Source organism: Callorhinchus milii, unplaced genomic scaffold (assembly GCF_018977255.1).
Source record: "Callorhinchus milii isolate IMCB2004 unplaced genomic scaffold, IMCB_Cmil_1.0 Scaffold23, whole genome shotgun sequence".
Classification (NCBI taxonomy): domain Eukaryota; kingdom Metazoa; phylum Chordata; class Chondrichthyes; order Chimaeriformes; family Callorhinchidae; genus Callorhinchus; species Callorhinchus milii.
Window position 1 is genome coordinate 8,152,031 of NW_024704764.1, and position 27,195 is coordinate 8,179,225.

Here is a 27,195-nt window from a genome sequence, read left to right on the forward strand (position 1 = left end):
CACGATGAACTAGATTTTTTTTATTCAGAAGAATCATAAGCTTGGCATTTCTTACAAATCATATCATCATGCTTTTGCAAACTTTTAACTTGCGACACTTTTAAAATTTGACAGCTCCTAAGTCGTGGAATGTTGACGGTTCCAATCAGAAGGATCTCTCTCTCTCTCTCTCTCGCTCTCTCTCTCTATATATATTTTTTTATTTAAAAACAATTAAAAAGAAACCGGACTAAGCAGAACTTGCTAAACTAAACGAAAGACCTTTCACCTTCACTTTCAAGGGAAAATCGAAGACTGGGAAAGAAAATCATTAAAGTAACATTGAAACTACAGATTCAATCAAAAGGAAAGCTTTACAATGCCGGGCACAAAAGTTAATACGTTATATATTATCTTCCGATACAGGCGTCTGAAATTCCACTCACTCTTATCTCGTAAGACATTTTCGCTCAAAATTTAAAAACTTGGGGAGAATCCTTAAAACCTCAGCGTTAATTAAAATTTTTCTCTAAGGATCAAAAAAACGGCTTCCGGTTTTGAGACAAAAGAAAAAGATCCACTCGACCCGAAATTCAAAGACAAAATAGAGTCCCAGACTATTCGAATTCGAATTTCAAATCTTGATGGAATGCCAACTTTCCACAGTGCCTCGAGGGAATAATGACGGATTTCACCCAGGAAAGGGGTGCAACGCTTTGAAGGTTGAATTTATTTCTGTTGGCAAGAAAACGGACCATCTTCAAACAGGAGTGACAAAGGGCATGTTGAATATACGGGGAACCTTTCCCTACGCAAACACTCGTTCAGTTTCCAGGAACCCGTTTGTTGTTGTCCACTGAATGAATGCCCCGATTAGCCGCTGTTTTTTAATCCACGTTTGTCTTCCCGTCCGCATCGCTAACCCAAAGTCATCAATTCACAACGTTAACCGCATTGGGACGTTCCAACCCTTGGTGGCCGAAGCACCCAAATCAAACGGTTTCAAAGAACTTGGCTCGGGTTTTCTCCCCGCAACGTCGGGCTCAGGAACTATTTCCCGCAATTAACGTCGGCATCAAACGAAACCAATCCCTGCGCAGGTGCAATACCCATATGGGAGGGAAGAGGGCAATGTCGGCACAAACCAAACTTGTCTTTAAATTAAGTGAAAAATAACTTAGTTGGGAGTTTTATTTCGGAAACGAGATGCGTTGAGGGTGGGTGGGTGGGTGATTGGGGTGGGGGGGTGGAGGGGGAGAAGAACTCATTCTTAAAATGGCCGCGGTGTGTTATTTGGGAATCCATTTCCTTGCCGTCTCTGACTGCCTTCCTTGTGAAGCTCAACAGCCAAGATGGGACTTTTGGGAGTGGGTGTTGGTGCTCAAAACTAATTTTAAAAAGAGTGACACTTCAGTACGTTCTGAGACAAATGGACATACTAATAGCTCAGCTCCCCACACCCCCCCCCCTCCGCCATCGCAAGATACTGACACCTCCAGTGACTAGTCACAAGAACCCCCAATATCGAACGGCATTCAACGTTCAACGCTCCCCATCATCTCATGTGGATAACGATACATTTTTTAAGACCGAGACAGTCAGAAAGCTTTTGTTATACTGTATATATGTACAGAGACTGTGTGGCGAAGGGGAAAGGGGAGTAGAAGAGGCAAAGAGGAGCCATGAAGCGGCTCGTAGCATCTGAGATCAAGTAGCCAAACGCAGGTTTCGGTAGCCTGGAGGGTCCCAAACCCTCAAAACCTGCCTGAGACAACGAACCAGGTTTTGTTTTGCAATAAGCGTCACCGCAAGACTTTCCGAGAACTCCGTCGAAATTGTACAAAATTCTAAACGTTTCCTTTCTTCCAGTAGCTTTTCATGTGATGTGCGCCTGAAGCACAAACACAAGGTTATTTACAATGAAACTAGATGCCTCTCCACCACTGACACCCCCAAAGTTCAATCCTCCTCCCTCTCTCTCTCTCTCCACTTTACAAGTATTCCGACTTCTTCTCGTCACTTATGTAATAAGGATTCTCCTGGCCCTGACAGAGGTACGTATATCGAGATGGTTGCTTTCCTTTGAAGGTCTTCAAGCCCTCCGTCTTCTCAGCCTAAAGGAGACAAATTAATGCAGAGTTAAAAGAAATCTCTTCCGTGCATTAACAACAATAACCTGCGCTTGTATAGCTCCCGACACGCAGGGCAGCGTCTCAGAGCGCTTAACAGTGGCGGAGTCTGACTCCGAGCCGGGGGGAGGGAGGGGTAGGAGGTTGACAGCAAACAAGGTCGAAAGGGAAGGTTTTCAGGCGGGACTTGAAAAAGGGGAGGGGGGTGAGGGGGTGATGGCGGAGGGATTGAGGGAGAGCGTTCCAGAGTTTTGGGGCGTAGTGGCTGGATGCGCGACCGCCGATGGTGGAGTGCGCGAGGGACGAGCAGGAGGCCGGTGCCAGTCGAGCAGAGGTGTCGGGTGGTGGATTGGGGGGGGGAGTGAGGAGGTCGGAGAGGTAGGGAGGTGCCAGGGAGTGAAGGGATTTGAAAACTAGTGTGATTAACAACCACAAAATCTGGTCCCTATTTAGTGTTGTCTTGTAATAAAATCTTGAGGCTGTGATGGGAAAGGCAGAAAGGTGGGCATTCCGGAAGGATGAGATCAAATTATAATAATAATAATCCTTGCATTTGATATAGCGCTTTTCACGTCGGGAGGACGTCCCAAAGCGCTTCACAGAATATACTGTAAAGTGAGTTGACTGTATATTTGTGGGCGAACGCGGCAGCCAATGGCGCACAACAATGTCCCACAAACAGTCATAGATTGAAAATGACCAATTTAATTATTGTTTTTGTTTTTTGGAGGGATTATTATTAGGCTCTGTGTGGAGTAAGGAAACTTGCCCAAGGTTTCGCCCTCTGCCTGGGATTGAACTCAGGTCTCTCACTTGCAAAGCGAGTGCTCTAACTACTGAGCTACAGGACTCCACGACATAAAATAAAATTGTCCATCCAAACCAATCCTGTGACCTTGTGAATTCAATACAGCGGTGAGCAAAATTGTCGGAAGTTTCCCATTTGTGTTGAGCTACTTCACTTGGCTTCAACACGCTCAGCAGAAAATATCCCACGCTTCCTCCAAACACCTCAACGGCAAGTTTGGGAGTTTAGTTTTTAACCGAAGGTCTTCATTGACCTGCCGTTCTGCTACCAGGACATCGCTGGAGGAGGCATTTGAGACGTCTCGATGACGTGATAAGGCGCTCTATCAAATGCAAGGATTATTATTATATTTATTTATTGATTATCAAGTGAGCCGATTCCGTGAAACAACCCTGCTCACCTCTCCACACGGACACGAGAGGAAACACTGAGTTGGGCTTCGAAGGTGACTGGCGAGCAAGTCAACCCCAAAGATGGAGAGCAAGGTGTCATCGAGTGAGGATCACCCTTTCCTCTCCCCCGTTCTAACTGTAAAACATTACTCACGGTCCTCCCGCTGTCAGTCAGGCTGTTGGTGCTTCCGTTCTCCTGCATTTCGAGCTGGTGAGACTCCCAGTTCATCGTAACACGGGGGATCTTTGGCACATCTGCTTTAGGCCACATCACGTAGTCCTGTGAGCCACACGAGGAGTTACTTGTACTCTTTTTGCACCTAGTATAAAGGAGTAATTCATAATAATCCTTGCACTTGACACAATTCACTTCACGGTCTATTCTGGAACCGGAGTCAGGGTGAGACATGGCCACAAGAGGTGGGGATTTTTTTTTGTATTTATATATAAAAGGATTTTCAAAACAAGGAGGGAGGGAAGGGAGCTGAGACGGTGCTGGGAATGAGCCGAAATAGGATCGTAGCCTCCTGCACGGACACAGGCAGTACGTCTTGTAGTCGCTGGATGCTTACCAGAGACAAGCAGCGATCAGAACGAACAGGAGCAGCAGACAACCGAGGACGCACGAGATCACCACAACCGCGAGCAAGAAAGCTGGAGAAGAGAAAAACAAATGCTAGGGTGTTCCTTCGACGGTATATTGGCTCAGCGGTTAGAGCCCTCGCCTCGCAACGAGAGACTTGGGTTCGATTCCCGGGCAGGGCGAAACGTTGGGCAAGTTTCCTTACTCCACACGCACGCCTCTGTTTACCTAGCGGTAAGTAGGAACCCGGTTGTTAAGTCAATTGGCGGATCGCTTTTCCCGGGGGGGGAGTAATAATTCCTTCAAAAAAAAANTATAACGATAATGAATTGATTGGTCACTTCAATCCACGACTGTTTGTGGGGGACGCCGCTGTGCGCGATTGGCTTCCGCGTTTCGTCCACAAAATATACAGTCGATTGACTTTACGGACGTCTCGAAGTTGTGATAAGGCGCTGTATCACACGCAAGGACTATCGCCATCATCATTGTATTGAATGGGGCTACAGCCCGACACATTCCGCACAGAGTGAATCAGGCTGCGTTTAACGTCTCAACCGAAAGCGAGGGAGAAGAACCCGGAAGAGAAGAGAAGAACTTACATTCGTTGCAGTTAAATCCTCTGTATCCAAACGGGCACCTGGAATAAAATAATTCAAGAAAAAGATACTTCGCTGATTACTTTGGGCTCTGCACTCTCCCTCTATCCCTCCGCCGTGCCCCTTCCTTCCCCATTTTCAGATCGCACCTGAAGATCCTCCTATTCGACCAGCGCCTAGCGTCACCGACCACCCCCCCCCCCCGGCTCAGAGACCTGCTCCGCCATTGCCAAGCGCTCGGGGACGCTATCCTGCCGGAGGGGGCGCTATATAAATGCAAGTTGTTGTTATTGTTACTTTGCCAACTTACTTTACGCAGATTCCATTCACGAGCTTGAATCCGCTGGTACACGCTGTGGAAACACAAAGAAATTATTATGCTTTATCACTCTACGCGGTCAGTTTGTCGTCGTGAAAAAACATCCGGCAAAACTCGCGTTAAACTGCGTGCGCTTTTGTTTTTCAGAACACTATTATGAAACGACGTGGGGGAAGGGGGTGTTAACCCTTTTCATTACGGTGTTTTTAAACAATTGTCAACCCAGATCAATAGCGTCTAATCAGAGCAGGAAAGGCATCAATTAACGGCTGCGTTGATTTGCCCTCAAAAAATACACAGAAAATCCACTTTATAGTATATTCTGTGCGGCACTTTGAGACGTCTCGAAGACGCGATAAGGCGCTATACCAAATGCATGGATTATTATTGGCCATTAACATTATCTGCCCCTTATTCTGGGTCAAATCTCTGCTTGTTTTACATCGCAAACAGAAGCAGGAGCGGAAATTACCCAAAGCCAAACAAACACCCGGTAACTGAAGCCTTGAGGCCTTCTGTACTCGTGGGACATCTGCCGATCGCAGAAATTAATTTTCTGATTAAAAAGAAAGTGAAACTCCCTCTTTGCACAAAGAATTTCATTAGCGGCTTAAATACACCTCCTCCTCTCTTTCATTCGGGTTTCTGTTGCATTTTACAAGTCACCCACTGCTTCTTTGGGAATTTCAAACACAATTTAAAAACCAACCCTCGCGATTAGGAACTCTCAAGAGACAGATTTGGTTGGAATAATAATAATAATACTGGCGTTTGATCGAGCTCCTTATTATATCTTAGAGACGTCTCAAAGGATTTCACAGGATACACTGTTAAGTGGATTGAGTTTGTATTTTGTGGGTGAGACACGAAAGCCAATTGCGCACAGCGACGTCCCCGCGAACAGCCGTGGATTGAAGTGACAGAATTATTATTATTTTTGGCCCCAATGTCGCTACATCAAAGGGCATGGTTCCAATGTTTGAGTTTCTGCTAACTCTTTGCGGTGGCCTTGCAAGCGATTCGACAGAGCAGAGAAGGCTTGCTTCACCTTTGCAGCTTCGATCAGACGGAGTGAACTTGTAGTAGCCAGGGAGGCAGTCGCAGGAAACCAGTCCATCTTTGTTTTTGCATTTTGTGGTATTAATATCGCAGTAGTTTCTATGACAAATGCTTTCACCTTTTTTTTGGGGGGTGGGAAAGACGAGGAGATATAAAGTTATTGCCGGTCACTTCAAATTCCTTCACTCCCTGGCACCTCCCGTCTCTCCGACCAGCTCACTCCCCAACCCATAACCCGCTGCCTCCGGCCTCTTGCACGTCCACCACCCCCACACACCGCACCCCCCCCACCGCCGTGCCTTCTGCTCCATCATCGGCGGTCGCACTTTCAGCCACTACACCCCGAACTATGGAGCACTCCTCCTCTATCCCTCCGCCTTGCCCCGCTCCTTCCCCATCTTCGGATCGCGCCCGAGGGCCTTCCTCTTCGGCCGTGGCTACGGTCACCTGGGTTACAAGTTATCATCGTACGAGAATTCTGTCTGACAAGAACTTCATGAAGCCGAGTTGCTGCTGGTTTTGTTCGAGTGGAATTTCAAACAGGCAGATTAATTTTGGAAAGAGGAACAATTTATTCGGGACCTCTCTGGCAACAGTTTTCTTCCGAATCTGCAACCCCAAAGCAACGAGTGAGTCATCGCTGGCTAATAATAGTCTTGCTCTGAGCAGACGGAAAGAATGCTACCAAAAGTCTCGAAGAACAAGTGTAGAGAGGGATTCACGCAAAAAAAAAAAAAAAAAAAAAAAAAAAAAAACTTTTCACGGGGATGGGGGAGAATGTTTCCGGGTTCGTTGACTGAACAGATGGTTCACCTGCTTCCTGACATGTCAACGTAAATGCTCTCAAGCACTGTGGGGTGAATCAGTCCTGGATCCGCCGCTGTACTAGAAGTCCGTTACACTTGGGGTCAGACTCCGCCACCGTCAAGCCCTCCGGGACACTACTCTGCGTGAAAGGGCGCTATATAAATGCAAGCTGTTTTTGTCGCTTACCGGAGTAAGTGTCTCCTATCGACAGAGGGCCACAGTCTGTACAGTTCTTAATGAAATTGTTGATCTTTCGATGGATTGAATCTTCTGTGACTTTCGACGCAAGTCCGAATAGGGTGTCCAAATGGACCTCGACGCTTCCCTTCCTGGAGAAAAAGCAAAGCGAGTAAGAAACACAAGTGCGCCGGCAGAAAGATTGTCTCGAAGACGCGATAAGGCGCTATATCAAAGGCAAGGATTATTATTGATTCAACACGTGAGAAGTTAAGCAACTCCCTTTTTTTAACATATAGGGGTTACAGAACAAAGAGTCCCGATTTCCATCTGCATTTCAAGACGTTTGATACAGCGCCTTATCACGTGTTCAAGACGTCTCAAAGTGTCTCACAGGATACCCCGTAAAGTGAAGTGATTGTGTATTTTGTGGGTTTATAATACAAAGCTTAACAGAATACACGTGCATTAGACTTAAAAATCACTAATCCGTTCATTGTTTGGTTAAAGGCAGTCGGTTTAATAAATTACTGGGGCCACTCGAGTGTAACCAGTAAAATATATTTACAATGGCATTGGGTTTTTTTTTAAAAAAAGGACAATGGCCATTTTTTGCACAGAAGAGTATGAACGCACTGTCGTGAACAGGGGAAACAGGGCACGTCGAGGATTATTGTAGCTTTCAGTTGGGTTCAAGTTCAGAATTAGCCACACTCCTGAGGTGCAGTCTTAAATTAAGATCACTTACTCCAACTTCCGTACGATCGACTTCAGGTAGTTAGGCTCATCTGCAAAAATGTTCTTCATCTACACGCCACGGGAGTTTGAGGGAGAGGGAAATAGAGCAGGTTTAACAAGATTAGAAGCGATAACGTCACAGAATATAATACGGACAAAAAAAAACAGGTGTTCATTCATCCACAAGAGGGTCTGTTGATTTCAGACAATACGATTCTTTTTATTGATATTATTGCAACGTTTGATTGACCGAACACAGTAACAAAAAAAATTAAATGGAATTAAATTCCAGGCCATGTCCTGAGGCGCTGGACGTTCAGGGATTTGGGTCCGAGTTGGTGGTTGGGATCAGGAGGGGTTGAGGGTCGGGAGGGTAGGGGTAGGAGGGTGACCGAAGGCGCGGTCGAAGAGGAGGGTCTTGAGATGGGCCTTGAAGGAGAAAAGGGAGGAAGCCTGGTGAAGGGACTGTGGGATGGAGTCCCAGGCGGTGGGATCAGAAAGACTGAAGGCCTGACAGCTGATGGTGGGCTCACATCAGGACTTCCAACGCCTAGTCTAGGTTGACACCTCGGCAAACTAATCACCATTAGAAGTGAAAGCAGATAAAAACTCACCAAATTCTGTATCTTGTTGGCAAGGGAATGAAATTCCTTAGAATTCTTTTGCTTCATCGCCTCGGAGAACTTTTTATTTTTCAAGTGCAAAGTTCCCGGGAAGATTCTGGCTGCAGAAATAATTCGAAGTCTATTTATTATTACATAAAAAGCACAGGTTGAGATATTCCCACCCACCCGCACTACTTGACTGGAATTTCCTGTCTGTGTCACTTTCGTTGAGTTTTTTTTTTAAAAATCATCTTTAGTTTTAGGGTTTCCGTGTTTATTTCTAAAAAAAAAAGGACAACAAAACATCTCTCCCAAAAGGATGATGAGGTAATTCCCAAAGAGAATTGGTTGGTTGCGATGGTAAACGACACCCGATACAAAAATATCGAGTCAGTGGAGACAAGAGCGTACAGGGAGTGAAAGAACAATTGGCTTTGAGTGGACGTCAATGGCTTTATCAATTGGCAACTACTCGGAGGCCAAGTGAAGCATAGTGGACAATTTGTTACCAGGAGACAGCGAGCTGCGTTGGGAGCTCAAATATTTCTGAGCTGGTACGGAAAACATTTGCTGGAGAAAATGTTTGGTTTGGCACAGATTACCACCTCCCCGGGAGTCAGTCTCCAAACGTCCGTCCCAAACTGGTTTAAGCGGAGAAGATCTCATTCCCCCACCTCCCCCGACAAAATACACAGTCTTTGCAATAATCATAATAATACTAATAATAACAACAATCCTCGCATTTGATACAGCCCCTTATCACGTCTTCGAGACGTCTGAAAGCGCTTGACGGAATACGCTGCGAAGTGAATGGACTGTGGGCGAAACGAAACCTCTCGCGAAAGGGTTTATCGTTTTCCAATGGGCAGATTCATCCGTAATGACCAATAATTTCCGCTAGGTGGTGGTGGATTCCACCCGCCTCGGGGGTATCGGGCATCCGATTCCAAACACTAGAGCTTGGAGTCTTCTCGTCTCAAAGTGTTTCTTCGAAGCTTTTAAATAGATAAATTTACTGTACAAATGACTAAAGGTTCTACCGTGTGAAATCCTGACCGCATTCAGTCAGTGAACAGTCTAAGGAAGTGAGCGCAAGTCACCTCCCCGGATTCAATTTATTTGGGATTCAAGAGGAAACCTGTTTCATGGGCATGTTCCAGTACGTGACCTTCTGTCTGCTTGAAGCTCTGGGTATCGTGAAACCCTCTGAGATATTTTCTTATCTAAAGAATGCTATATAATTGCAAGTTGCTGCTGGAAAGATCCTTTCAACTAACAGATGACAACAAAAACAAAAGCATGATAAAGATCCTCGCTTCCCTCTTCGTCATTCGTTCCTCCATTGGCTTATTTTGCACAGAATCCCATCAGGTCACACCTAGATTCACATGACCTGGAGCCTCAGATCGAACCACTTGATCGTTCTCCGTTTCATAACAGGGGGCAAACACAGCAGAACCGTCAGTGTGGACACAAATGTATAACGGTGGTCATGTTTCGGGAAGATCTAAGTTGGGGTCAAGTTTCTGAGTTGAACATCGAGGATTTCTCAAGAGCTTTTGTCTCAGAATTAACTCGGCCCCCAGGTTAGATATGGCCTGCTTTGTGGCAGTTTAGTTATAAGGAGTCTCGCTCTGCTTCCAACCCACTGCAATACAGACTGGTGGATCATGAGACGAAGGAAGGGGAAGATGGGGTAGGAAGGGGTCAAGGCGGAGAGATAGAGGAAGAGTGTTCCAACTTTACAACAGTGATTTGCGCAACGAACGGTAGTGACAAGTTATTGCTTTGGATTATTTTACCTGGTAAGCAGCTGTCGTTTAAGCTGAAGGCAAGACCAGGAGGGCAGATGCAGGTGAACGACAGGTAGAGATTCTGACACTTGCTGTACGGAGGGCAGGTTGTCTTTGCACAGTGATCTGCGAACCCGGAACGAAAGGAACAGTTACAATGGGCCACCGGCGAAATAACAATCAAAGCTCGGAAAAAAGGAATCAAAAGGCGCGTGCAGGGAAATTCACTCTCGGTAACCTCGGATTCTCCGAAATCTAGCCATCGCCTTTATCCTGAATGCGACACAGATCTGAAGAGCCAGGAAATAAGCACTGTTGTCCCGAATAGCACTCGCAACTGTGACTGTTAGAGGCCGGTGAGGTTTAAGGCGAGGTTTGCTCCACACTCTCCGAATGCCTAAACGTCAAATCTGAACCAATTGGTTCAGACACAAGCCACTGATTCAGAAACCCGAGTGCCATGAGCTCACCCACAAAAACCCTATTGATCTGTCGCTATTAACCTGGGCAGTTTAATAACCGAGCATTTTGGCTAAGGTTAAAAAAAAGGAGAGAGATGCACACTGCAATCAAATACAATACAAACACATATCTTGTGGGAGAGGAACCTCGGTTACTGTTTAAGAAGCTGCCGTGTAGCCTAAAACAAAGCGGTTTCCTGAACCGGGAAAGGAATTGGGGCTTTCAAAGCTGCGGTAAACCTCCTAAGTCAGCAATTATTTGCAAAGTGCTTAGAGATGTTCCCTATCGAATGCGAGTTCCCTATCGAACAGTGACGACGGTATTTCAGGCACTAACCAGGTTCCGCTTACATCATTGCCTGGACGAGGGTTAATTTAAAAGGCTTTTTGTTTAATGACGTTTTCCTTCAGATAACAAAGATATTCCTAGAAACAGAAGTTTGTTCCTCTCTTTGATTAACAAGGAATCATAGTGGTAACCACCTGGACCTCTTCCTAATCTAAGAATTGATATAACACTGAGCTTCAGTTTCAGACATTTCCTGGTCTCACGTTACACCAAACCCATTAAAAAAAAGTCAGTATCCGCACTGTTCAAACATATCGCCCCATGAGCTAACGTCTCCTTCCACGTTGCGGAGTTTTAACATCTCCGTGATTGTAACTACCGAGAAAGTCGAAGGTGAACCAGATGGACCTTGATCTTATTTCATCTGGCAATTATTTCGCCAAAACGCTTCTTCCCCGAAACGTTTGGCCGTTCTACCTCTATCGCCAACGCTCAAAGTGGCGAACAGCCCTCCGAGCACGCTGGGCGCGCTCTCAAGCACGACGACGACAACTTGCAATTATACAGCGTTCTTCACGTGGGCAGCTTCTCAGAGAGGGTGCAACATAATTCGACGATATACCAATGCATTCGACCGCAGCAAACAGCAAACAACAACAACATATTATGTTCGAATAGCGCCTTTCACGTCAGGAGGACGTCCCAAAACACGGCTGGGCCTCACCTGCAGGCTGAAGGGTGGTGCTCGAGGACTGGGACACCTTCCCGGGTGAGACGGAAGCGGACGTTTCAGGCCTCGGTGTCACCACCTCACTCGTGTTGGACTCGTTGGTTGCGTTTGCGGGGATCAGAGCCACCATAGGAATGGCGGTGGAGGAAGAATTCGGCAGAAGCACGGTCGCGTTCGCTGACGAACCAGCGGCTGAAGCAGTCACGTTGCTCGTCGCCTCACCTGCGACTGAAACGGGGGTCGTGGTATTGTTAGCGGTGGTGGCATTCTGAAGCGTCGTGTTGTCCTTGGAGGTCACTAAGGAAAACGTCTGATCTGAATGGGTCAGCGTGAAGGTGGGCACCGAGGTGTTCGTTTCACTTGGGGCGGGAGTGTTCGCTTCACTTGGGGCGGGAGTGTTCGCTTCACTTGGGGCGGGAGTGTTCACTTCACTTGGGGTGACAGTTGCGAGGGCGGACGTGCTGAGTGAAGTGTTTGGGCAGGACGTTGAATTGAAGGCTGTTTTGGGTCCCTCCGAAGTATTGCTCCTATCTTCTTGCGGAGCGGGCTTTGTGAGCGTGGTATCCTTGAGCGAGCTCGCCTGAGTCGATTTCGCCTCCTGCGTAGGACTGGAAGTCGAAGGAGTGTCCCCCTCAACCTTGCTCGAGGTTTTCTCGGCAGTTGTCGTAGGCGGTTGTTTGGTCGAATTCTGTGCGACCGCTGCAAGTAGAACAAATACCCCACGTGAGTTTGCAATCTAAAATATTGACGATCAAACTCACGACTTCCACCTTACGTTGAGCGAGTTTCCTTACTCCACACACACACACACACACACACACGCGCCTGTTTTGCGTAGCAGTAAGTAGGAACCCGGTGGTTAGTCGATTGGCTTTTCCGGGGTAATAATCCTTTCGAAAAAAAGTAAAATAATAATAATAAATTGGTCACTCGATCCACGACTGTTTGTGCAGGACGCTGCTGTGCGCAATTGGCTGCCGCGCTTCGCCCAGAAAACATACAGTCAATTCGCTATACAATACATTCGGTGAAACGCTTTGAGACGTCTCGAAGATGTGATAAGGCGCCATATCAAATGCAAGGATTATTATTATTATTATTATTAATCACGTTGTAGTGTCACGAGTGCCGCGGCACATCACGTCACACTGCAATGCTCAATAACATTCGGAAATCAGAACAGAGACCTCCTTGAGGTGAAGGGGAAAGGGTGAGAGCTGAGGGGAGAAGAAATCAAGACCAAGACCATATATCCCAATTGAACCCAGCAGTTCTGGCTGCAAAGTCATTGATCACATTGATCTCATGCGCAAGGTCTCTGCACAGGTGACCGGTTTTCCTTGAAACCACCTTAGAGATACCTTAAAGGGCGGGGGGGTGGGGGGAGAGAGAAACGACAAAAACAAGGTGACCGTGGAATCCATCTCGTCACTGGATTAGCCTCGGCTGACCATGCTCGAGCGAGCAGTTTCGCCGATGCTGAGCAAGCGGTCAGACCTTGAAAATATACAGTCACCCACAAAATATACAGTCCATTCACTTGCGAAGTCCTGGAGCTCAGTGGTTAAGTGGACCTGGGTTTGATTCCTGGGCGGGGCGAAATGTTGGGCAAGTTTCCTTACTCCACACGCCTCTGTTTACCCAGCAGTAAGTAAGGAACCCAGTTGTTAGTCGATTGGCGGATCGCTTTTCCGGGGTAATAGTTCCTTCAAAAAATGATCATAATAATAATTTGGTCACACAATCCACGACTGTTTGTGGGGCCACTGCTGTACGCAATTGGCTGCCGTGTTTCGCCCACAAAAACACACAGTCAATTCACTGTGCAGTATATCCTGTGAAGCGCTTTGAGACGTCTCGAAGACGTGATGAGGCGCTGTGTCACATGCCAGGGTTATTATCATCATTAATATTTCCCTGTCTGAGGGAGTCAGCACCACATAGAGCAAAGCTGAGATCAGAGGTTTCCACCACAAAGCTCAGGTCTAGTAAAAACACCAACCATGCAACATTCACGTCAAGGCTCTTTGTTTGCCTTGTAAAATACAGCCTTTAATAGAATGTCTTTGATGCATTTGATTGATTATACAATTGTCTTACAGCCCCCAGTGTGTGTGTACACAGGGAGCAATGGACTGAGGACCACACAAGTCCTCCCTTAATTATCTTGACCTCTGTAGTTTCGAAGATGGAATACAACTGGAGCCAAGATTAGTCCTAATCATTTTCCCGCTGCATTTCCAGAAACGCCCACTAATTGGGATAATTACTGCCATTCCGGTAGAGATGTTGTGATAGAGCAAAGACATCAACGAGAATGAGGTCCCAAATCCAATTGTATAACTCAAAAAAACAACTAACAGGAAAAACGGTTTGGAAGAATAAATCTCCAAGCAAGCAATCAGCTTGAGAAGCAATGTTGAGCGGTCAGTGCCTGGGGGGGGTGGGGGGGTGGGAGCCTGCGATGTTGGAGACTCCATCCTTTGGCTGAGGTATAGGAACAGAAGGAGGCCATTCAGCCCCTCAAGCCTGTTCTGCCATCCTATTAGATCGTGGCTGATCTGCAGCTCAACTCCAGAAACCCATCTAATCCCGTTCTGGTGGACGTCAAAGATCTCGTGGCATGATTCATCAAGAGAAGGCAGTTTCTCGTGGTGTCCTGGCCGACATCCTCCAGATAAATCGCTTGCGCATTTGTTTTACGGCTGTTTGTGGGTCATTGTTTGTGGAGTCCTGTAGCTCAGTGGTTAGAGCACTCGCTTTGCAAGTGAGAGACCTGAGTTCAATTCCAGGCAGAGGGCCAAACCTTGGGCAAGTTTCCTTACTCCACACAGAGCCTAATGATAATCCCTCCAAACCCAAAACAATAATAAATTGGTCATTTTCAATCTACGACTGTTTGTGGGACATTGCTGTGCGCAATTGGCTGCCGCGTTCGCCCACAAATTTACAGTCAATTCACTTTACAGTGTGTTCTGTGAAGCGCTTTGGGACGTCCTCCCGACGTGAAAAGCGCTATATCAAATGCAAGGATTATTATTATTATTATTGTTGTTGCGGACTTATTAGCCGCCGAGCTTGCCTAAAATTGCACAGTCACTACACTTCAGCACAATTCAGCGCGGAGCGCTTTGAGACGGTTTATTGGCACTGTAACGAACGCAGCGATTATTTGATTAAAGTTTAAAAAACAGGGATTGAACATTTGATGGATTCCCCCAGTCCAGTGCAGTGCAACAACCTTAAGAGACGCACAAGAAAAGGTTCTTTCCCCCCGTAACCATGGTGAAGCGTGTTATCAACATCCGAGGATTAGAAAGGATTCCTAAAAGCAGCCACTGATCCGAACACCGCAATTAAAACGCTCAGAAATGTCGTGGCAAGTCAGCACCCAGCCCGGAGTCGCATTGCTGTAGCAACAAAAGGAGGGTTCAAGCAATTCTTTCAGCAATGGGGGGATGTGGGGTGGGGGGGGGGGTTTGTGGGGGGTGGTCCGGCGTAAACGAGCCAAGATACAGTGACTCCCTCTTCTCTGTCCGAGGTCAGATGGGGAGATGAACGAAGCGGGTGCAGGCCAGTCACAAGAGTGTGCCTGGAGCCAGGCTGGGAGCGATCGGTCATGACACTCAGACTCCAGGGGATTATCTGGAATTCCTGAAATATTTGGGAGCTCGGTCAGGCTTCACTGCCAGCGGGAGGAGTTGCAGCCACCTTCCCCCACTCTCTCTCTCTCTCTCTCTCTCTCTTTCTCTCTCTCTCCACCCCCTCTCCTCTCCCACATTGAACTTTGCGGATGAAAGAACTAGGGAAAGACGTCAGAGGAGCAACTGGCATGAGTGGAACCCGAAGTTTCGCGCTCAAAAGATAAGGTTGCAAAGGACAATTTCGGGACAGATGTCAAGAGGCATTTTGTTGGAAATTCAAGAGAGGAATTAACGACTGGGCTACCAGGGCGGGCGGGTTCGAGTACCAGGAAACTGAGACTCATTTAATCCACTCTTGTCCACTTCTGACTGCCACAGAGGTGTATTTCACAGGAGTTAACGGGAAAATATGGAGCAGATTGTTAAAACACCTAAGTCTGCTGCGGAGCCCTGAAGCATTACGGGCTGTGATCCGGGTAAGAAATCTGTCACAGGAACAGATCGAATCACAACTCTTATCAACTCTCATGCTGGAAACTGCATTTCTGATTACGCCAATTAAAGTTATAGACACGTTGGCACGGACAAAGGTTGTAAACATTACAGAGGCAATTATAGCTTCTAAAAGAGAGGGCTAGGATTACACAAGATTGGTTAGGACGAAGAGGCTCATCGGTCCTTTTGTTGTCATCCTTCCAAGAACTCTCACTCTACCACCCCTCTCCTCCCATCACAGCATCAAGCTGTTCTTCTTAAATGAGTTCAATGTCCTGGCCTCAGCCACCCTTTAACCTTGCTGTTCCAGTCGTCAACTACATTTCTCTGGGTAAAGAAATATTTCTGAGATGTCTCGAAGACGTGATAAGGCGCTGTATCAAATGGACGGATCATTTATTACTATTGTCAAGGGGATAAAATGAGTCTCAGTTTGCACCCTATGTCGTGGCCACCGCAACTATATGCCGCCTTTAGACTGACAAGAACACTTTATAAATCGAGTATGACTTTCAACAGACCTCAAAGGTATTAGGAAATATAGCCCTGCATCCTGTTAGTTTTGCTATTCGCTGACTTGAGCTGTTTTGCCTTGATGAGCGATGATGAGTCAACCCACAGAGAAACAACAAAAGTAAATGTTTAGCCGAAGAATATTCTTGTACTTAATGAACAAACCTTGACAGTATCTCCTGTCATTAACTCCGGGGAGGACTTGGGAGCCCAGAATTCCGCCTGCGAGACTGTTTTAATCTTCAAAATCTCACCCGGTATTACGGAAAATTCTCCAATCCAGTCCTCGTTTGGGGGGGGGGGGGGGAGGAGGGGGGAAACGGTTTCCAAATTAAGACCGATTTTGAGAATTGCCCACAATTCAACGCGATGTTTAACGTTTGAGACAAAACAAGCTCAAGGATAAATTTCAGGCCTCTTGTCGGCTCAAGGATCTGTAAAGGCGTCTCAAAGCGCTTCACAGGATATACTGCAAAGTGGACCGAGAGTGTGTTTTTGCGGGTGAGACTCAGCAGCCCGTTTGCGCACAGCAGTGTCGCGCATTTAGCCATGGAGTGAGTGACTCATTTTATTTAGGGGAATGTTAGCCCGAGAGAGAGAGAGATAGAGAGAGAGAAACTCCTTTCTCTCTTCGAATAGAGTCGCGGGATCTTTAACCTCCCACCTGAACGGGTCCTTCCGAATGGCCGAACCAATGTGAATTTAGTCGCAAGCAACACTATAGTCTTTGGGTTACAAGCACTGTGCCCGGTAAATAATAGCACTAAAGGCTTTGTCCTGTCCCAACACTCAGCTCATCTATGGATCATAGTGCCGTGGCAAGAGACAGAATAATAAATGCAGGGCTTGGATTTAATAGAGTGCCCGATCGTGTTAAGACAGCTCAAAGAGCTTCACGCAAGGATCGGGGAGGGTTGATGGCTGTCAAACCTGGCAGCTAATCTGTGCCAGCCCACGACATCAAACACAGACAGGGAGATGATTGATCGGTTCAATTATTTGAATTATGAGATGGCTCAACAAAGTGATAAGGCCCAATATCAAATGCAACAATTATTATTATTATTATTATTATTATTATTATTATTAACTACCAAACCTGTTGGGTGAACTTGAACGAGGAGGAGATATTGGTCAGGACAATGCTTTGATTACAGGGTCTCCATATCAAAGCAGGGGTATCTCGAAGAGCTTCAAGGGTTGACTGTAAAGTGTAGTGACTGTGCATTTCAGAAGCGAAAGCGACGGGAATATCCTACAAACATCCACAAGGTGAAAGCCCAATTTTATTTGCGGGAGGGTGGTGGAGAATGTCAGCCAGGATGCTTGGAGGGAGAAACTTCCTGTATTTCTCTAACACTTGTTGACCGTACTGTTACCTAGAGAACCTTGGCCGGTAAATGTGGCTTGCATAAAAACAGGAGGGGAATAGTCTGCTTTCTGAACACTGGAGCATGAGGAATGTACCTGACCAGGTGCTTAAATCACTGGAGCACTGCAAACAAGCTCAGCTGACCAGCCTCGGCCAGGATGGAGGGTTCACCGAGCAGTGAGTGCCTTCAAGGGCTGTTGCCTTTCCAGCCTTCAGATCCAGCTTTGACCTGAGAACACCTGAGCGCCTTTTTTCGAAGAGCTTTAAAGCTGCCCTTTGAAAGCCTGTTTCTCAGGCAATCAAACTCCCAGTTAGAAAAACATTAACAGCCCCGTTAACAGGAGAAGACTCCGCACCCTTCTCCCACTCTCAGCCCCACTCCCTCGCCCCCACGTTAAAAAAAAAGACAAGACGAGATCGAGTTTGGTAGGTTGATCGCTGGCGCGCAAATGGGCTGCCGCGTTCTTCTACGAAACACACAGTCACCACGCTTTACAGCGGAATCCCGCCATGAGCTTCGAGACGTCTCAAGGCGCGATATCGAATGCCACGGTTAATATTATTATTATTATTTTTATGGTCAGCCCAGGAAGGCAGAAGTTTTCTGTGAAATTTCAGGCAGTCGAAAGCTGGGTGGGTGGGGTGGGGGGGAAGAGTCTGGGTTCCAGGAACCTCGCACTTCAACCACATTCAAACAAAGTTCCCACTTTCTTTTGAAGGCAGACCTTGTTCTGGAAACCGACCAACAACGGCCGTAGAAATTCGGGTTTCTACGCATGTTCACTTTCCATTAACTTCTCTTAAAATGGACGGCTCAACAGAAAGGCAAAACAATAGGTTTGTGGGTTCCCCCCCCCCCCCCGGTCGGTCGGCCCTTTGTAAAGACTGCAGAGGTAACGTTTCACAACAGCAACGGAAACCTGAAACATCGCCTGTCGCCCGCTCCTCGCGCAGGGTGGAGCTCCAGTGTTTGCTTGTACAGCGCGAGAGATGCAGGGCTTAAAATGCACCCACCCGGGTCGGGAAGGGTTTAAGGGTTTAACACCTGCTGCGTGTTTGACAATGTGGGGTGTTAACACCACGACAGCGATCAGTGACACACAACTGCTCGACGACAGTCCTCCGCTGGGTCTGTAAAGCCCTCACTTCTCTTCACTCCCCATCCAGCAGTGGGAGCACTGACTGCATCGTTGGAGATACTGTCCATCTGGGCGAGAGGTCACATTGAGACCCTCTGTAGCTTAGTGTTCAGGTGGACCCTGTGGATCTCCACGGCCCCGATCAAAAAAAAACCCATCTACAACTGTTTTTTTTTCCCTGGACTCCTATCGGGCTGACAATATCCCCCCTCAGATCAATCGGAAGTGGCTGGGAACACTCAGCAGGTCAAGGCCAGAGTCCGTGGAGAGAGCAAAATCAGTTCACTGTTCGATTCGGTGACCTTTCGTCATCGGCCTGTAAACGTTAACTCATTTCGCTCTCTCCATAGATGCTGCCTGACCCGCCGTGTGCTCCCGGCCACTCCCGATTTTGTTTCAGCTTTCCAGCGTCCGCAGTATTTTGCCTTTTGTGTTTTCGTCGGATAAATCAGTCGCTCACGACATGAGGGGCGATGCTGGGCACGTAAGAACGGTCGTCGTGGTTTGCTGAGCTGGTCAGCGCTCACACTCGGTCTCCGGGAAGCGCTTTGAGACCTTTCACCCTCCCCGAGAATCGCTGTGTGACTGTAGGTGACGGGAGCAGGAAAATTGAATGGCACAATTGCCCTCGAACGTCCAGGGCTGCCACTAAGTATTCACCGCATCACAGATTAGCCACTCGTCAGCTTGTAATACAGTGCTTCGTGTTTGCTTAAAACCCCTTTCCCCCCCCACCACACAAACACAGACCACAAACAACACACAACACTCTTGACAATAATTACGCAAATAGTTAAGTACTATTGATGGAGGCGTTTTGACATTAAAGAATGAAAGTTCTGCCACTCTCTTTTTTACTGATGCAAGTCGCCTTACTACCTTGCCGTTAAGTTTGCTCGACAACTGAGCCCCTTTTTAAGCTCTGTAGCCAGGGGGTAATGAAACGGTTTCGCTTGAAGCGAGCTCACGTTTTTTGTGTTACACAATCTGCGCGGAAGATTGAGCGATGATTCCCCGTAAAAACGTACAGTCTGTGCCGCTCACAGAAGGCGTGTGAGAGGGAGGGGAGCGGCTGTGGTGGCGGAGCGGTTGGGGGGGGGGCGGGGGGGGGTTTGGAAACAGCAGCGTTTAGGCTTTGTGGAGAAACGCTCAACATCAAACCCACAGGGGTCAACCGAGCAGCATTTCAGAGTTTGTAGGTTCGAGAAAATTGGGAGCGTTGGGGGACGGGAGGGTCTAAGGTTTCCGTAGACACTGAATCACACACATTTTGTGTTAAAACATGCACTCTGACATACCTACTCACCCACCCCTGTGATCTCCCGAATGCTGCACCCACTCCCAATTCTATGCTTCTCAACTCACTGCTGCCTCACATCCCCTCCCCACCCCCCCCCCCCCCCCACCACCGGCCCACCATTGAGGGCTGAGATTCCATCCACATTGCCCCCACCCCACCACCCCTCCCCCTTCCAAATCCTCTCCCTAAATCTCTCTGACTCACATCCTCTCTCTCTCTCTGCTTTCAAAACCCTACCACCATGACCAATCTTTCTGTCATCAACCTCCTACCCTCCCCCAACAGCCTCCCCCCCCTTACCCACCCAACACACACACCACACACACATTGTGTTCACACTCATTCTCTCCAAAGCGCTTTGAGACGTTTCCCCTCCCCGAGACACGCTGCGAAAGTGTAGGTTACGCGAACAGGGAATATTGAGCGGCACAATTCCCTACGATTGCCAAGGGTTGACAGTAAGTATTCGCTGCAGCACAGATTGGCCAACACGTCGGTTAAAAAAGGTTAAACTCTATCTGCAGCTGGCGCTTTGTGAGTGACCTTGAGAGTGGCATGAAACATGAGGAAATTAAACAGAAGCCAATTTGCAGTCAAGCAGCACAGGCTCGGTGAAGGCCACGGTGTGGAAGAATGACTGGCCGGTTCCATTACCTGGTTGTCCTGTTTGCCTGTCCTCTTGCGCAGTTTGCAGGTTGGGCCAGACTTCAACATCTACTTCTTGATAACAGCCCCCAGTCCTGTATCCTCAACATCCCTTAAAGTGCTTCGCAGGCAACTAACTGCCTACCATCAAGTGTAGGGATCTGTGTGTTTTGTAAGCAGCTAATTTACAGACCGTGGACCTGACCGATAAACTGAGGGGGGAAACTGATGGTCAGGACATTGGGAGGAACTCTATGAACAGTCACTTGATCTTTGACATCCGCCTGAACAGACAGAAAGGACCTTGGTTTAACGGCTCATCCGAAGGATAGCACTTCCGACTAAGTAGTGCTTTCCTTCCCCCTTTCCCAACGCCCCCCAGTACCACTGCCCACTACCAACAATCCTTGCATTTGATACAGCGCCTTATCACGTCTTCGAGACGTCTCACAAAGCGCTTCACGGGATAGACTGTAAAGTGGAGTGACTCTACATTTTAGTACTGAGCTGGAAGATCAGCCTACGCTCCCGACATGGGCAACCTGTAGCGCTTCTGAGCCCGAGGGCGAGCGTTGCTGACTGAACCAGGCTGACAAGTTGATGCGCCTTTGGCAAAAAAGTGGCAGCTGGGAATAGGTGCAGTTGTTTACCCTCGAGAGCACTAGCTGACGAGGCACAGAGTGTCAGACACACCCAGTGCAAGCAGGTACACGTTAAGACCGCTCATCAAAAAAAAAACTCCATCGACGTGAGAACAATTCGGCCCATCCCTGAACGGACCAATTAAAGTTGTTTTCTTGACTGGGTCTGGGTTTGGAAGCCAGATTTCCGAGGCTTAAGGAAGGCTGGATTTGATGGAATTCACCACAATTTGGCGTCAATATGGTAACCGCGACGTCTTATAAGCGATGGGAGTTTCGGGCCAGTAACAAACCCGAAGTCGTTATGAGTTCTTTTTGCTCCCTGTAAAAACTGGCTTCGATCTCCAACTTGTGAACAAACCCAAATTTTCCGGGTGATAACAGCACCTCACAATCCCCATTCTGCTCCCAGTCTCACAAAGATCATTTGAAGTCAGGACACTATAAACGGGCCCTCGTATAAGTCACAAATGAAACACACACACACACACACACACCACACGGTAATAACAACACCAACAAATTAGATTTACACAGCGCCTTTCACGTTGGGAGGACTTCCCAAGGCGCTGGACGGTCAGGGATTTTGCACCCGAGCTGGGGGGGGGGGTTGGGATCAGGAGGGGATGGAGGGCAGGGAGGATGAGGGAAAGAGGGTGACCGAAGGCACGGTCGCAGAGGAAGGTCTTGAGATGGGCCTTGAAGGAGACGAGGGAGGGGGCCGGGCGAAGGGACTGTGTGATGGAGTTCCAGAGGATGGGGGCAGAAAGGCTGAAGGCTTGACCTTTCCGATGGTGGGGCGGGCCGGGCGGGGGACATGGAGCAGGCCGGAGCACGTGGTCAGACTGACACTGACTCAGAAATGGGGCAGTTTTTCCTCTCGCCCTGCAGCAAACTAACCCCCTCAGCGCAAGCTCCTGCTCACATTCTCCGCCACATACACACACGCTGATCCCGAAAGCAGAACAAGCAGCTGTATGGGAGGCTTCTCTCCTCTCTGGGACCAGCCTAATTTACAGTTAAAACCTCCTGGAGCAAAGCAGGGGCCGAATTTTAACAACCGTCAAAAACAAAACCACAAGAGTTAGCAGCCGACCACATTAAAAGCAACAAACCAATTGCCATGGTCTCCACGCAACAAACAACGGCGGTTGAATCATTGACTTACAAACAAATAACTTGTCAGAATCTGTCTTTCGTCTTTATTAAAAGCATTCCGGACGTTACAAAATTGCCGTGGAAGAGAATTAAAAGTTGCGTTTGAGCCAAAAGCGTCAATCATTGCATTTTTTTTCTCGAAGTTCCTTAACTGCAATGCAACTGCAACAAAGAGAAAGCTTAAAAAAAAAACACCCATGCACACACACACACACAAACACAAGGTACAATCTTATAAGTCCATCTCTTTGGCAAACATCCCACTAGACTGGGCAACTGAAATTGGGCCCAGTGGTTAATTGCTTGAGGTGGTTGAAGGCAGATTGTTTTGGAAATGCAAATTAACGTGGAAATCTGTTTGAATCCGCTTGGGCGAAACTCGGCTTGATCAGATTTCAAACCAACAGAAACTTGAGAAAACATGGCAAGAGGGAATCAGGGGGAGGTTAAAGGTTGGAAACATAGGAACAGGAGGAGACCATTCAGCCCCTCGAGCCTGTACCGCCATTCCACTCGATTATGCTGATCTGTACCTCAACGCATTCACCTGCCTTTGCCCCATATCCCTTGATACCCTGACCTCACAAACATCTCGCCACTCCAGGCTCGAATATTTCAATGAATGCAGCAGCCACAGCCTTTCTGGGGTCTGGGGTTGGGGTTGGGGTTTGGGGGGGGGGGTAGGAAGGTGTTCCAGATTTGTTCCACTACCCTTTGTGCTTCCTGATTTGGAGGGGGCTCTTGTGCGTACAGACCCAGGCACGGTTTTCAAACGGGCAGAAGCATCACGCATTCCGGTCAAACCCCGATTTCCTGGCAGGCAATAAATAAATGTTGCATTCCGTGATCGTATGCAAGTCTCAGTGGCTCAGTGGTAACTGAAGCGTGCCAAATGGAGCTTAGTCACACAGGCTCGCAAAGCTCCCTGGGGCTAGATATTGTCTCAGGAGCTCCAGTGGGTCAGACAATAGACCTGGGTGGGGCAATGTCCCTCCTTATCACATACAGACTGAGGCTTCAGCTCCAGTCTGTGTTGCTGGTCTCCGCAATCCTAAATCATTCCGATCTTATCTTGTTCATCCCCTTTTCACAGTGGTTTCTTCTTATCCCCCGGTCATTAACTCCGCTGGAATTTGTGGGACGTCGATGTGCGCAAATCAGCTGGCTGCCCTGCTTCCACCACCTCCCCACCTCCCCAACACAAAATCACGCAGTCACTACGCTTTACAGTGAAATCCTGTGAAGCGCTTTGAGGCGTCCTCCCGACCAGAAATATCGGATTCAAGAATTTTAAAAAAAAGTTTTATTCCCAAATTTTTATATTAATCAAGCGTTTCTCCAGTTCCCATTTAACCGTGTGTGTGTGTGTGTGTGTGTGTGTGTGTGTGTCTGTGTGTGCTGGAGAGATGCTACAAGGAGATTTATGGTGAAACTAAACTGTGAAGCGTGCATCAGGGATGATCGATCAAGTCATTGAGAGCTTCACTGGAAATATCCCCAATCTCGTCACCAATAAACATTTGCCATTGAACGCAGGTCCAAACCCAATCTGAGAATCACGTGTTCTTGTTTTCCTGCCATTTCTTTGTGATGAAACGTCCCCCCAACCCCTTCCTCTCTCTCCCTCCCTCTTTCTTTCCCTTTCTCTCTCTTTCTCTTTTCTCTCACTCGGCAACTGCCCAACTTCTACTTCTCCCAAATAAACAGCGTGAATCAAACCAGCCTCTCCCGCTCCGAATCCACTTCTGCCTCTGAGCTGCGGTCACGAGAACAAGCCGGGGTACCAGGCAAAATTACCTCCGCACTCGTTCCCACAGCAGAATTCACTGGAACTCACACTCACAACTGGCCAGGGAAGCAGAATGCCTCATTGTGAGGGTCAACGGCTTGTCTCTCTCTGGCCTCTGATGGCAATTGACCCTTTAGTTCGTCCGATCAGGTTTTGAAATAAGAGCAAATTTCCCGCACTGTGTGTGTGTGTGTGTGTGTGTGCGCGTGGGTGGGGGGTGCAACCCCTAACCTTTAAGTCATTTCGTTGCCTTTTCGGGCGGGATGTTAAATAGCCCAGCGGCACTGCTCGAAAAGAGAAGTGAGTTCCTCTTTCCCGGTGTCCCGGCTGATAGTCTTTTAAGATAAAATTGACCACTCCCTTCGTGCCCGTTCGTAGGTCGTTGCTGTGTGCAAATCGGCTGGTGCTTTCGTCCACAATACACGCAGTCACCGCACTTCACTGTAAATTCTGTGAAGCGCTTTGAGACGCAAATGCAAATGAAAGCAGAGCAGCGCACTAACCTCTGTAAACCCATTATAATTCTGAAAAAAATGCCGTTTAACTTCAATTTAATAGGACAAGTGTCCTTACTTCCTCACTGTGGGGGCAACAGTTTTCAAAGGGACTCAACGTGTGTCATTTTTTCAAATAACTGTGAGCATTAAGGTTTTCCCCTTGACGATGAAATGCAACCAAAATAGCCCAGAGCCCTGACTGGCAAAGTCCTGAACAATCCGTCTCCCAATAAAACGTTCAACAAAAAAACACTGAACAGCGACCCATCTACAGTTTAGTGCTGACGCTAAACGAGAGGAGGTTATTGATGTGGCCGATTGAATTCGCTTTGTTAGCACTGAGAGAACAGGGCCAGGCCACTTGTTTACTCACAATTTGCCAATGAAATGAGCAATAGTCCCTCCAAAACCCAAAACAATAATAAATTGGTCATTTTCAATCTACGACTGTTTGTGGGACATTGCTGTGCGCAATTGGCCGCCGCGTTCGCCCACAAATATACAGTCAATTCACTTTACAGTGTGTTCTGTGAAGCGCTTTGGGACGTCCTCCCGACGTGAAAAGCGCTATATCAAATGCAAGGATTATTATTATTGTTATTATTATTGTGCATACAGTATCTAAACATGAATATTGAGGCCCAACTCAGTGATAGAAACATTAAGGCTTCACATGCAAATTATTGTGCAATATAATATATACACGCAGTCACCGCACTTCACTGTGAATTCTGTGAAGCGCTTTGAGACGCAAATGCAAATGAAAGCAGAGCAGCGCACTAACCTCTGTAAACCCATTATAATTCTAAAAAAAATGCCGTTTAACTTCAATTTAATAGGACAAGTGTCCTTACTTCCTCACTATGGGGGCAACAGTATTCAAAGGGACTCAACGTGTGTCAGAGAGAGAGAGAGAGAGAGAGAGCAATTGGCTGCCGCGTTTCGCCCACAAAATACACAGTCGACTCACAATTCCGCGTGTCCCGCGAAGCGCTTTGAGACGTCTCGATGACGTGATAAGGCGCTGTATCAGAGGCCAGGATTATTATTATTATTATTATAATAAATAAAATACCCAGCTACTGGGACGCGTTCGCACATATATAGCGCCTGATGTATACCTGTTTTTTAATGAATAAAAAAAATACAATATATACGATATATATTATAGAGAGAGAGAGAGATAAAACTGGTTGGGTTACTCCACCCAAAGGAGAACCTGACACTCCAATCAAAGTTACACCGACTCTGATGCCCTTGGGTTGCATTTTTGGGCGCGTTTTAAAGAGCCATTGGATTTCACAGTGGATTCACACTGAACAGCGCTGTACAAGTGAAGTCACTTAACTTAACGCTTCAACAACTGCGATCCCCAAGACGTGAGAAGCAATTCAGGGAGAGAGAGAGAGAGAGAGGGAGAGAAAGGCACTAAACAGAAAAATAATTTGGGAGAGGAATTTATATATATATATATAGAGAGAGAGAGAGAGAGAGAGAGAGAAAAGCACTAAACAGAAAAATTATTTGGGAGAGGAATTTATATATATATATATAGAGAGAGAGAGAGAGAGAGAAAGGAACTAAACAGAAAAATAATTTGGGAGAGGAATTTATATATATATATAGAGAGAGAGAAATAAATAAATGTATAATATAAGTACCAAAAAACTTTCTCAAACTTTTTGCTCCAACTTTTTTTCCCCCCAATCAATCAATCAAACTTTCTCTCTCTCTCTCTCTGCTTTTGTCCACAAAAGCTAACGAATAACTAATTAACTCATAGCCCTTCTTATTATTATTATTATTTATTATCATTATTATTTTTCTTTTAAAAAAACCCCTTTTTTCCCCCCCTTTTTGGGTGACTTACCGACTGTGACAGTGCTGGAATCCTGGAGTGTCAGAGAACAGCAGAGAAGGCAAACGAGGGAGAAGCAGAAGAGAGTCACTGTGCCTCTGGCCATCCTTCCTGGGTTTTGTTGGGGGGGGGTGGGGGGTGTCTGTGTCTGTGTGTCTGTGGGGGTTTTGGGGGGTGGGTTTGGGGGGGGTTCAAGGTTTGGTGGTTTGTTTTCTGGAGAGCAAAAGGAACGACCACAAACGATTGCAGACTGGATTCGTGAAAGGGGGGAAAAAAAAGGTGTGGGTGGGAAACAAATGGGAAATCCTTTCCCCAAACTTGTTTCTGTGTCTGTCTGTCTGTCTGACTTGTCTGTCTGTCTGTCTGTGTCTGTGTCTGTCTGTCTGTCTGTCTCTGTGTCTGTCTGTGTCTGTCTGTCTGTCTGTGTCTGTCTGTCTCTGTGTCTGTGTCTCTCCTCTTGTCCTCAGGCTCCACACTCAAAGCTCCACTGGCACCATTCACAAGGTGTTGAAATCAACCAGACTGTGTGTGTGTGTGTGTAGGTCTGTGTGTGTGGGGGGGTCTGTGTGTGTGGGTCCGTGTGTGTGTGTGTGTGGGGGGTCTGTGTGTGTGTGTGTAAGTCTGTGTGTGTGTGGGTCCGTGTGTGTGTGTGTGGGTCTGTGTGTGTGTGGGTCTG

At 47.3% G+C, this 27,195-nt stretch overlaps 1 protein-coding gene across 1 annotated transcript; it reads right to left on the bottom strand.

The window, feature by feature from the left end:
- LOC103183851 (protein HEG) lies at positions 1-26,876 on the bottom strand. The gene is made up of 12 exons (XM_042343288.1): positions 26,532-26,876; positions 11,463-12,167; positions 9,998-10,114; positions 8,205-8,314; positions 7,601-7,659; positions 6,862-7,004; positions 5,858-5,986; positions 4,801-4,843; positions 4,494-4,531; positions 3,881-3,962; positions 3,463-3,628; positions 1-2,093 (listed from the first exon to the last, which is right to left on the bottom strand). The coding sequence occupies exons 1-12, from the start codon at positions 26,623-26,625 to the stop codon at positions 1,971-1,973; spliced, it is 1,809 nt and encodes a 602-aa protein (XP_042199222.1). The 5' UTR covers positions 26,626-26,876; the 3' UTR covers positions 1-1,970.
- Positions 26,877-27,195: the final 319 nt, after the last annotated feature.

Bases quoted from the DNA above. Each gene is read 5' to 3' on its own strand.
- LOC103183851 (XM_042343288.1), bottom strand. From the start codon at position 26,625: ATGGCCAGAGGCACAGTGACTCTCTTCTGCTTCTCCCTCGTTTGCCTT. The intron at 12,168-26,531 runs GTAAGTCACCCA...TTCTACTTGCAG, and splicing joins TTCCAGCACTGTCACAGTCG to CGGTCGCACAGAATTCGACC. The intron at 8,315-9,997 runs GTAAAATAATCC...TTATTTCTGCAG, and splicing joins AAACGACAGCTGCTTACCAG to CCAGAATCTTCCCGGGAACT.